The sequence below is a fragment of the Myotis davidii genome, unplaced genomic scaffold (assembly GCF_000327345.1).
Source record: "Myotis davidii unplaced genomic scaffold, ASM32734v1 scaffold699, whole genome shotgun sequence".
NCBI classification, from domain to species: Eukaryota; Metazoa; Chordata; class Mammalia; order Chiroptera; family Vespertilionidae; genus Myotis; species Myotis davidii.
Window position 1 is genome coordinate 2,383,953 of NW_006291007.1, and position 12,406 is coordinate 2,396,358.

At 35.6% G+C, this 12,406-nt stretch overlaps 1 protein-coding gene and 1 pseudogene across 4 annotated transcripts in view; both read right to left on the reverse strand.

Moving 5' to 3' along the window:
* Positions 1–1,039: 1,039 nt before the first annotated feature.
* Positions 1,040–12,406, reverse strand: part of SUZ12 (SUZ12 polycomb repressive complex 2 subunit) — a 45,076-nt gene continuing 33,709 nt past the window's right edge. For 3 of the 4 annotated variants that reach the window (XM_015564121.1, XM_006764041.2, XM_015564122.1), the window contains 7 exons: positions 10,019–10,196; positions 7,882–7,973; positions 7,532–7,675; positions 6,516–6,673; positions 5,988–6,186; positions 5,456–5,535; positions 1,040–3,500 (listed from right to left, as the gene is read on the reverse strand). In XM_015564121.1, coding sequence (XP_015419607.1) covers positions 3,155–3,500; positions 5,456–5,535; positions 5,988–6,186; positions 6,516–6,673; positions 7,532–7,675; positions 7,882–7,973; positions 10,019–10,196 — 1,197 coding nt within the window. In that variant the 3' untranslated portion in view covers positions 1,040–3,154. The remainder of the gene's footprint in view (positions 3,501–5,455; positions 5,536–5,987; positions 6,187–6,515; positions 6,674–7,531; positions 7,676–7,881; positions 7,974–10,018; positions 10,197–12,406) is intronic. The other variant, XM_015564123.1, reaches the window with a different exon arrangement.
* Positions 10,675–10,991, reverse strand: LOC107183125 (annotated as a pseudogene).

The window sequence follows — 12,406 nt, forward strand, 5'->3', positions numbered from 1 at the left end:
TGAAGTTGCCATTTTATTTTCTGTTGTGGGACTGCCTTTTTTGGAAACTCTCCTCTCATTCCTCTATACTACAGTACCATTCAACAATTAGTTTTTGGGCACTTAATTCACAACAGGCAGTGTTACCTGGACTATTACAGTAGCATTCTAGACCTGGCTGGTTTGGCTCAGTGATAGAGCATTGGCCTGTGGACTGAGGCATCCTGGGTTTGATTCTGGTTGTGGGCACATGCCCAGGTTGTGGGCTCAATCCCCAGTAAGGGGCATGCAGGAGGCAGCTGATCAGTGATTCTCTCATCATTGGTTTCTCTCCCTTCCTCTCTGAAGTCAATAAAATATATATATTAAAAAACAATAGCATTCTAGTACTTCTTCCTATGTAGATTCTCCCCTCCCAAATTCTTACAGCTGTGGCTCACCTAAAATATAAATTGGCTTTTTGTATCTGTGCAGTAAATTTCAACATGTACAGGGAAATGTTAATAAATAAAGCAAGAACAGCTGAACTGTCAACTCTTCTGTAAAGTTCTCCCTCTTTTAAAGTTTTCTGCAACTCCTGACCTCATGGAATGTAGTATATAATTTTATTGTACAATATCACTTTATAACTATCATTTGTATCCCACTCTAGTCTGAACTTTTTGAGAGCCAAGATAAAAAATAGCCCAGCTGGCATGGCTCAGTGGTTGAGCGTTGACCTATAAACCAGGTCACGGCTGGATTCCCAGTCAGGACACATGCCTAGATTGTGGGCTCGATCTCCAGTGTGGAGCATGCAAGAGACAGCTGCCAATCAATGATTCTCACATCACTGATGTTTCTCTCTCTCTCTCTCCCTCTTCCTTCCTCTCTGAAATCAATAAAAATATATATTTTTTTAAAAAAAGGAAGAATCCACAACCAAAGATAGATAATTGTTAATATTGACATTACTTTGAACTATAAGTTTAAAAATATATTTTGGTATTACCATAAATAACATACTCAAGGTGAAATTGATGTTACTGAAATTGAAAGCAGGTTTCACATTAATTTTTTCTTTTTTTGGCTTAAACAACAAACATTTATTTCTCATTGTTCTGGAGGCTGGTAAGTCCTTTCTCAATTTCAGCTCTGATAGGTGTACTTCTGAATCCTTACTGTCTTAAACAAGTCCAAGTCTTAGTGCACACATTAACAATGCATAAAATAACAAAACAGAATACAACTTTTATATTATTGAACTTTATGTACAAAATCATTTGATTTCAAATAAACATTTAATGTAAAAACAAATGTTCTTTTAAACTGATTTTTTTTACATCTACTGTACCTTTCAAATGCTTTATCATCTTACATGATTTCTTCAAAATCTCTTATCAAGGGTACATATAGAAAAGCATTTTTTTTTATAAATAGAAACAAAGGGATTTTTTCAGCTCTTATAAGATGACATAAAAAGTTTACTCAACAGAAGTAATTTCATTACTATTTGGGGGAGGGAATCACCAACTTTTTGTGCAAACAATGCTAGCCTTCTTTTAAGCATTAAGAGCATAACTGCTTAAGAAATGACATAAGCAAAATTTCTACACCTACATCTCCCCTAAAATAATCTATTTTTTTTTTTACATATGTGCACAGCTTTAGCAAATTAAAGCCGGAGAGAAATGCTCAAGATCTGCTACTCATAGGTGTGATCAGAGTTTACTGTAACTCATCATTTGGAGAGCTTACCAATCAAGGCGTCTGTAATGAAAGCTGCAGTTTCCCTCTTTCCTATCTTTTTAACACAAAAATTAATAACTAAGAATTTAATCTGGATGACAAAGCACATCCACACTATCAGTTAAATAGCCTCACAGTTAAACACATCTTAAAGACCAATCAAATCAGTATTTACATTTATAAATTTCTGAAGACACCATTAGAAAGCTTATATATCCCTTCATTAAACAAAATAGGGAACTGCATCTGATGGTGGTGGAATGAAATTAAAAATACCTTTATTTACAGCAGCATTGTTCCTTTATAAATAAAGAATATGAAAATGCAATTATCTTTAAGGATAATAAAAAATTGAGGTGATGTTACTCAACCACAGTGCTTGAAGTTGGAATAAAAATCTATTGGTGCTTGTTAATGTGCCAGTAGTGAAACCACTTTCTTTCTGTTGGAGAAAATCCAACTGCAAATATGTGCATAAAACACATATAACACAGGGCAAAATTGCTCAAAACAATTCAAGTCAGCTTATCTGTACTGGATATTCTAATCGTGAAACACATTATACAAAAACATCCTTGTAAAGAAAAAAAATGTTATGTTTTCTGTTTCATTTTTATAGAACATTTCTTCCCTCAAAAGTGGCATCTTCAAAATCTCAAATTCTTCCCTTGGTTTACAATCCTAATGAAAAGATGTGGACAGTTTAATTTTCCATGTTTCCGTAACTGGGGGAAGAAAAATACCAAACTGTAAAATGTTCAAGTTTAAAAAAATATACTGGGTGAGCAATACACTAAAATTATCAACATAAAATAAATGGTAAGTAATCTTAACATTTCACTGTCGAATGTGAAAAATTAACATCTCAAACAGGCATAAGATGAAGAAGTGCTTTTTTCAAATTGTAAAATCAATTTATGCAATGCAAAATATCTTGAGTGTTCTAATTTTTCATTTTAAACTGATTTCAAAATCAAGGATCAAGGTTTGATTGCAAATGGTAATGCAATTTCACAAAAACCTTCAATTTTTAAAAAAGGGAATCACATACTAATTTTCCCTCCCCAAGAAAATGTTTCACAAAGCAGAAAAACAGCCAGTCACAAATGCAAAAAAATTATGATTTAAATATATGAAATAATTTCTATATTACCAATTTATTTCAATAAGACAATTGAAGTTAAAAAATACTTTCTTTGAAGTATTGCTTTTCATGCTCAAACAAGAGAATGTTGTAATGACATCAATAAAACTGATATACATGTAATGCTGCATAATGAAGTAGAACCCTGATACAAATATCCTTGTTGAAATCATTTACTTCATCTTAACAGTGCCTGTTTGGAATCTATGATTAAAAAACAAAAACAAAACTCTTCCTAGAGGCTGAACTCCCTAGAATGCAATTTCAGTGTTTGTCCACGACACAGGGTTAGGCCGTTTCTTCTCAGAGTTTTTGCTTTTTACTCTGTTTTGAAACCCCTGAGACACCATCTGTTTCCGAAGATTTCTCTTTTGAGTTAATTTCACTAAATCCATTTGCTGTCCCATTTTGTTCTTCAGTGATATCTTCATTTGCAGGTGAAGCAGATTCTCCTTTCTCTAGTTTTTGCTGCATTTCACGGAGCTTGGTAACAGCTTTATCTATTGACATTATGCTAATAAGATTAAAGTCATGCATGCTGACTAGATGAAGCATGAAGTTTCGACATAAATTCTTCTTAATTATTTTCTGTCCATAGTTTTCTACAAACAGCATACAGGCGTGATTCATTTGATTGTCAGCAATAAACCTATTTAACAAAAACAACACAAAACATCAATAACGATACAAAGCATTTTTGTCAAGTGGAACAGTGATAACCATTATAGAACACTAAAACTATCCAAATCTAGTAAGCGATGATTTAGCAAGAAGTAACACTATAGTAAATGTGACAGTCAATAACTTGAATGAGCTTAGTATTTAAAATATTTAAAGAGATGTGACTAAATCAGAGTTTAAACAGAATCATTTCTGTTTTTCCTAATTACATACAGCAGTATTGAAAGTGTAACATTTTCTTTTGCCAGTAGCACTTTCATTAACTCTATATACACAATATCTCCTTTATTTTCTCGATTTTGATATACTTTCCTATTTCTGAAGCAATGTTTTTCTACATTTTCAGATCATGGTAGACCTCAAGATATCACAACAAATAAATATGGCACAGTGTGGTTGTGTTGGTGGAAAGTGAATTGAGGGTATATACAATGAGTAAAATTTGAGAGAAATAGGAGAATGGCTCTCAGTTATCCACAGGAACTGAGTGTCCAACAGAGTCCCAAAAGGCCTGCCTGTAGGTTTTTAAATACCCAAATAGTTTGCCCAACTATTTGCCTCTTTATAATGCCAGTATACAATGAACCCCAAGAATTGTGCTAACACATTTAGATCAAAGAATTAAAATAGAACTCAATAAAGTAATGTGACTAAAATTCTACCTTGAAACTGGCATTATCAGGACATAAGGAAAAACATTTAACCCAGACTTCTGCATACATACATACTTTACTCCTAGTACCCCTAGACTGGGGGACCAGGCAAACATTTTCTGTAAAAAGCTAGATATAAATATTTAAACCTATATAAGCCATATGTGATCTGCCATCTTCCTCTTTTCCTTTTTCAGTACCCAATAATCATGTGAAGACTATCCTTTATAATAAAAGGCTAATATGCAAATAGACGGAATAGTGGAATGACCAGTCACTATGACACACATTGACCACCAGGGGGCAGGTGCTAAACGCAGGAGATGCCCCCTGGTGGTCAGTGCACTCCCACAGGGGGAGCACCGCTCAAACAGAAGCTGGGCTCACAGCTGGTGGAGCAGGCCTACCCTGGCAGTCAGACATCCCCCATGGGGTCCTGGACCTGTGGGAGGGTGTAGGCAGGACTGAGGGGGACTCTTCCTCCACCCCGCCACCCGCCCAGTGCATGAATGTCATGCTCTGGGCCTCTGGTTCTTAGATGAAGGCAGTATATAAAAAAATGCTACAGGCCATACAACCAGACATCTTTATGTACCAATAACCCTTCACTCACCAAGAGTAAGGAAACAAAAGTATTCCCTCCCATTTATTTCACTATCTATAAATGAAAAAACTTTGGATGCTTGTACTATAGAAGAAAATCTCAAATGAGGATCTAATAATAATGAAGGCAGAGAAGAAAATGTGTAGTCACAGGAAAATAGTTCACACAGGGAAGGAGGCAGATCTGCAGAAGAAATAATGCTTCGGAACATGTAGTGACAAAGGCATGAGAAATAGGATTGTTTTACCTTGCCTCCTATGAAATGGCAGTAAATCAAAAAAACTACTTATATTTTATTCTGATTAAGCAATTTTTAAAACTGGTAATAACTGTGATAAGTAATTTTCAGGATTTCCAGGAATATAGCACATGGCATTTACTTTTTGTATTCTCTGGCAATAAAAGGAATAAAAATTGGGTTATTAAAAAGGGACATATTAAAAATAAAAATCTGCTGAAGAGCTAGCACTTTCCTGATACGTTCTCTGAGCATCACCATTTTTCTCTATGCAATTATAATACTTTGGATTAGGATAAGATTTAGGACACAGTGTATCTAAATTAACGTAATTTTATATAAGATTCTAACACAAGTAGATTTATAGAATGTGAAGCAGTAAAAAGAATATAAAGGAAATGGAATATTTAAATTTAGAAATACCCTACCCATGCTTCATGACATGGAGATTCCATAGTTTCATCACTTCTTTCTCTCCTTCATTAACATCAGAAAATTCCTCAATTTGCTAAAAATAAAAAAAATTTAAAAAAGAAAACACCTATTAAATGCAGAGAAATAATATAAATATTATTTCTAAGAAAAAATTGTGAGAATGTCAAAAACAGATTTTTATAACTAAAAATACCACAACTTATTTATACAGCAAAGTGGCAACGTTTCTTAAAAACCACTTCTGTTTAAGCAGTAATTAAAAAGGAATTCCTAAGTTACGTACTGGTTACCTATAAATACAATGAACACACTATAAAATCACAAGAAAATCTGTATTTCTTCACCTGGTAACTGTTTAAATGAGACAGTTATAAAATGTGCATTCCTGAATTCCTTAATTTAGAAAAAGTTCCTTCACAAAGTCAAAAGTTTAATTCATATTAAACAATTAATAGTTTTCAAACAAAAACCTTTTAATCATAAAATTCTAAAATCATTGTCAATAATGATAACAGTAATAATTACTGTAATGGTTTTTTCTCTTAGCCATTCAGGATCTTTTTCATCTTCACTATCTACTTCCATTTCTTGTGGACGGAGAGGTAAACAAGTGTCACTATGGAAATACAGACGATTGTGTCCGCTACTGTATGTTCGTTGCTGTTCTACTTCTCCATCTTCAGATTCAAGAAATTCAGACATGCTTGCTTTTGTTCGTTTTGGCCTAATGAAAAGAAATGTTGATGTAATATCAATTGATAGGGTTCTTTATATTTCACATCACCCAAATAGATTACATACTTTTCTTAGGGGTTTTGTACCTAGATCTACTAGGAGCATTATTTAATCCCCACAACCACTGCAGCAATAGTGACATTAACATTTAAAACACAGGGAAAAGCTGTAAGGAGGAAGTGAGAAACCTTACAGAAGCAGGAGCCAGGGAGGTTGATAAAGCAGTATACCACTCAGAGAATTAGCTACTGCCCCATCTGTTCTTCCACCGTCATGAATAAAATCCAGAGAATAAACTTGTATGACCTTTCTACCTACCTGCACACAAGAATGTGTGTGATAGGCGTTCTCTTTACAGGTCCATTGCGACTAAAAGCAAATCCAGGTTGGCGATGAATATCCTGAGGATTTCCTGCATAGGAGCCATCATAACACTCGTTGATAGAAACATCTATCCTAGCACCTTTTGGATGATACTGTTAACAAAAATGGCAAGGATTTTAGGAAAAGAAAATATTATTCTACCCTAAATACCCATCAGTCCAATTTAATTTAAAAAGTGCTGTAGTTTTTAGCATGGTGAACAGGAAGTCAGAGAACCTAGAACAAAAAAGATCTAATGTGGCTCAGTTGTTGAGCGTTACCCTATGAACCAGGAGGTCACGGTTCAATGTCCGATCAAGGCACATGCTCAGGCTGTGGGCTCAATCCCCAGGAGTGGGTGTGCCAATCAATGACTCTCTCCCATCATTGATGTTTCTATCTCTCCCTTCCTCCCTGAAAGCAATAAAAAAAATTTTCAAAAAGGGATCTGTGTTAAGCCCTGACTTGTGTGCTTATTGGTTAGAGCATTGGCCCTCGCAGTAAAGGGTAGCAGGTTACATTCCCGGACAAGGGGACATACCTGGGTTGCAGGTTTAATCCCCAGCCTAGATTGGGGCACTTGCAGGGGGCAACCAATCCATGTGTCTCACAACAATGACGTTTCTCTCTCTCTTCGCCTCCCACACTCTAAAAATCAATGGAAAAAATATTCTTGGGTGAGGATTAACAAACAACAGAAAGATCTATGTTAAAATCCTGGTTATGCCATTTATTGGCTTCATAACTTTTTACAAATTATTTCTCATCTGAACAAGAATAAGGAAATCATCACATAATTCAAAAAGTTGGTGTGAGGATTAATGTGAGTCAATATAGGTGCATTATATGTAAACCGAACCATTCACATAGCAATCCACCCAAAAGCAGAAATTTTGGTATTTTGTACCAAGTACAATTTTTGAAAGTCAAATTGTCTTCTATATATTAGTAAGAAAAAAAAAGTTACATACAACATAATTGAAGATAAACCTGCTGTGGCACAGTTTAAGATGCTTCAGTAAACTATAAAGTTTTCGGCAGTTCAGAGTGCACCAAGGGCAATGTAGGTCATCTCTTGCTTCAGTCTGTTGTCTTGTATTGTTGTTATAAAGGAACTTTAAAATAAAATAAAAAAAGGTAAGCTCCAACTTACACATCTCAAAACTTTTTTTCAGTATCCCCTTTAAAAATAGTTAAAACAAACTAAAAGAAAAATCAGAGATATTGTCTTTTTACTTAAATATCCAAAATATTTCATATGTAAACATGTAAAACAAAGGCATTTCATAATTACTTATGTAACTGGTTCAGCTATGTTTACCTGATAAAATATTCTTAATTTTTGTCGGTTTTCATTTGAAGTATCTTTTTCTTTCCTCGTTTGTAGATCTGTAGTCAATGATTCTTTAACAGCTGAAAATACATACTTTTATATTTAATGCCAATATTTGCTTCTAAGTGAGATAATATATCTTCGTGAAAATAATTAAACATTAAAGGTTTCACAGAATTCTACTTGTGGTATTTAGTACAGTTTTTATTCTCATCCTCAGGGGAACAATCCCACTTAATCAATACTCCTAATCATATATTTAGGTCTTGATTGGCAAGAGCCATACTTTTCCTTTAAAAACCTCTTGCCCTAAACGGTTTGGCTCTGGATAGAGCGTCGGCCTGCGAACTGAAGGGTCTCAGGTTCGATTCCGGTCAAGGGCATGTACCTTGGTTACGGGCACATCCCCAGTAGGAGGTGTGCAGGAGGCAGCTGAATTGATGTTTCTCTCTCATCGATGTTTCTAACTATCTCTATCCCTCTTCTTCTCCCTTCCTCTCTGTAAAAAATCAATAAAACATATTTAAAAAACCATCTCTTATGTCCTATATCATTATAAAAGTAACTCCAAGTAATTCTATATAGTCACTGTAATGTTTTAAGGACTTTGAGGTCAGAGTGTGGTTTAGAGACCAGATATCCATTGTGTTGGTTTAACAAAAATTAAGTAAAAAATGATTGTATAAATGCCCAGCCAGTGTGGCTCAGCACCCTGAGTGTCATCCCATGCACCAAGAGGTCACCAGTTTGATTCCCAGTCTGGGCACATGCCCGAGTAGCAGGCTTGATCCCCAATAGGGGGCGTGCAGGAAGCAACTGATTGATATTTCTCTCTCTCTTCCCCCATTCTTCCTCTCTCTGAAAAAATCATAAAAACATATATTTTAAAAAACGATTGTATTAAGCCATAGCCAGTTTGGCTCAGTGAATAGATCATTGGCCTGTGAACTGAAGAGTCCCGGGTTTGATTCCAGTTGGGGGTGCATGCCTGGGTTGTGGGATTGACCCCCTAGTAAGGGGCGTGCAGGAGGCAGCCAATCAATGACTCTCTCTCCCTTTCACTTTGAAATCAATATATTAAAAATATAAAAAATGATTGTATTAATATCATTCCAAATCCAAAAAATAATCACCATTAATAATTTTGGTATATTTACTTACATACTTAAAATGTTTTTATTTTCTCTGACATAACTAAGTATTTTACAGATACAATTTTGTATAAAATTTTTTTCTCTCATTTTCTTTTAAACTCTTTTACCTATCTGGCTGGCTGGCCACAAAGTATTTTGAGAAGTGACAGAATTTACTTGAGAAATATTTTCTCTGACACAGCCGTTTTTTCTAGCTTTTTAATCTGACTTTTATAATGACTTGCACACAACAAATGGGCATGAGGGGTCAAAGACAGGGAACTAATAAGTCTTCTGCCTTCTTTAACAGACTTAGACTTGGATAACCTCAGGTAAAGGCAGTGTTCCTATCAGGCAGACACAAAATGACAGATCAGTGCAACCTGGACCTTAACTCAGCAGAACTAACTACATTTGTCAACGTTTTCCCTCTTAAAAAATGACTCAAAATTTAACCTGGCAAAATTCAGGTTATAAAGACCCACTTCCAGCTCTAATATAAAAACACTCTGAAACACTGAATTCAGTTCTACAACATATACAAAATTTTACATGAATTATAAAAAACATACAGTCCCAAAGCTCTATTACCAACCTGCAATTTCAAAATCCTAAAAGCTCTGAAAATCAATAGTTTCCCTCACGAATTTGAGGCAAAATAATTTAGTGGAAAAACCTGTCCTAAACTGGCATAGGCTATCTATAGACCTCATTTGGAGGTGTTATATATGGCATATATACTATATCATGCTTCTAAAAGAAAATAAAATAAAAAATAAGTCCCAGACACATCTTACACAAAGGTTTTGGATAAAATACTGTTAATATGTGCTTTAACACAAAACTTTACTATCCTGGCTCATAGTTTGTTTCTCTAATAAGTCAAATATTTCCCAAAGAATACTTTTTAGAACAAATGACCAAAAATTAATCTAAAGCCTAAACCCTAACTAACTCTGCAAAACATTATTTTGACAACAATGTCTTCTTACCAATAGTTTGTGTAGGTTTAACTGAACCAGGCTTGTTTTCTTGATGGAGACTCTCTGAATTTCTAGTGGCAAGAGGCTTGGCAATAGGAGCTGTAGATTTATCATTGGTCTCTCCTGTCCAACGAAGAGTGAACTGTAACGTAGGTCCCTGAGAAAATGTTTCAAATGGAGGCAGCCTCTAAAAAAGAAAAAACATGAAAAGAATAAAGATTCCATATAACAAATTCAAAGAAATTATAGAAACTTAAATATTTACTAAAAGTTAATTTATAATTAAATTAAATTATAATTAAATCAACAGACTTTTTTCTTGAAACCCAAAATGCCTACATCAATGGCCAGGTAAGTCATGTAAATGTACAGCACAGTAGAGAGCATAGTATTGGTGTTCAAGTTGTCTAAAAAAGACAGCAACTTATGAGCAGTAGCTGAATTATTGCCACACACAAACATTGGCCCAGCACAGCCACATTTGCAGATTTTTCAAAAGAAGTCAAAAATCCAAGTTCTAATGGGGAATCTTGCCATTTTTACATTGGTAACCAATTTAGAATGTTTTCTTCTGGACCAATACAAAGTTTTTTTTAACAAAAGTTCAATGTGAAAATGAACTTTTCGATTTTTATATTGTAGTTAGGTGCTGTGGAGAGGGGACATGTGGAAGCAGTTGATTTCTCTGGTGACTACATCCATTCTTTATACTCTTCCAAGACTTCTAACATGATGATACTTTTCCCTCGTATTACCACTATCCCAATATTGTTCTATTGCCCACCAGTTGCCATCTCCACACATTCATCTATCACACGATTCATAAAAGGATCAAATCCCTGCAATATTCCTTGGACATGTCTGCCACCATTTAATTTCAATAACTTCTTGTCCATAAATTTTTTAACTCGAGAGGGTGAGCTCTGTTCATGGTGTCTAAATGAGCTCAAACATACCTCCTTAGAATATTTTTTAAAAAACATCAAGCCCTGACCGGTTTGGCTCAGTGGATAGAACGTCGGCCTGTGGACTGAAAGGTCCCAGGTTCTATTCCAGTCAAGTGCATGTACCTTAGTTGTGGGCACATATCCTGTGGGGAGTGTGCAGGAGGCAGCTGATCAATGTTTCTCTCTCATCGATGTTTCTAACTCTCTATCCCTCTCCCTTCCTCTCTGTAAAAAATCAACAAAATATATAAAAAAAAAAACATCAAGTAAACTGTAGTACCTAAAGCCTGCCAGTTTTTAGACACTGATGACTACTTTCTTGGCTTTCCTCCTCCACCTCTAATCAATTATAAAACTACTTAATATCTTCTCTTGGACTTCTTAGCTCCTAGTAACATTTAGCCATATGCCTCTACCTCTCACCCATCCTTAAGGATTTACCTATTATTAGGCCAATGATCCCAAATTGGTTCTCCATTGTTTATACTTGAGTTCTAAACCCAACCACCTCTTGGACATATGAGCTCCTGTTTATTTCACTGCCATACAAGCCTTAACTCCTTCTACATCTTTATTACAAATAATTATCTTAAAGCTATAATTTTAGACTGGAAAGAGGTAAAAATGTGGTCAGAAAAACTGGTTTTGACCTAGTAAGTCCATATTTAGGAACTAATCTTATAAGCATACTAGAGGCCCTGTGCATGAAAATTTGTGCACTTGGGGTGAGGGGGTGTCCCTCAGTCTGGCTTGCACTCTCTCGCAGTCCAGGAGCCCTCGGGGGATGTCCGACTACCTCGGAGGTGGGAGAGGCTCCCGCCACCACCACTGCACTCGCCAACCATGAGTTTGGCTTCTGGAGGAGCAGTGCTCCCACTGACCACCAGGGGGCAGCTCCTGCACTGAGCACCTGCCCCATGGTCAGTGTGCATCATAGCGACTAGTTGTTCCACCGTTTGGTCAACTTGCATATTAGCTTTTTATTATATAGGATTTGCAATGCAAAAAGATACATGTACAAATATATTCACTACATTTTTGAAAACAAAAATATATTACATGAATTATAATAACCAAATTATATATTAAAATGGCATTGGTTTAGTAAATTATGGAACCGAATACCACAGAGCTTTTAAAAAGAAAGAAATCGCCGAAACCGGTTTGGCTCAGTGGATAGAGCGTCAGCCTGCGGACTGAGGGGTCCCAGGTTCGATTCCGGTCAGGGGTGTGTGCCTTGGTTGCGGGCACAACTCCAGTGGGGGGTGTGCAGGAGGCAGCTGATCGATGTTTCTCTCTCATCGATGTTTCTAACTCTCTATCTCTCTCCCTTCCTCTCTGTAAAAAATCAATAAAATATATTTAAAAAAAATAAAAAGAAAGAAATCCATATGATCTGACTCAAAAGGATGCCATTTCATATTGCCTCAACAATTTCTTGGGAAAAACT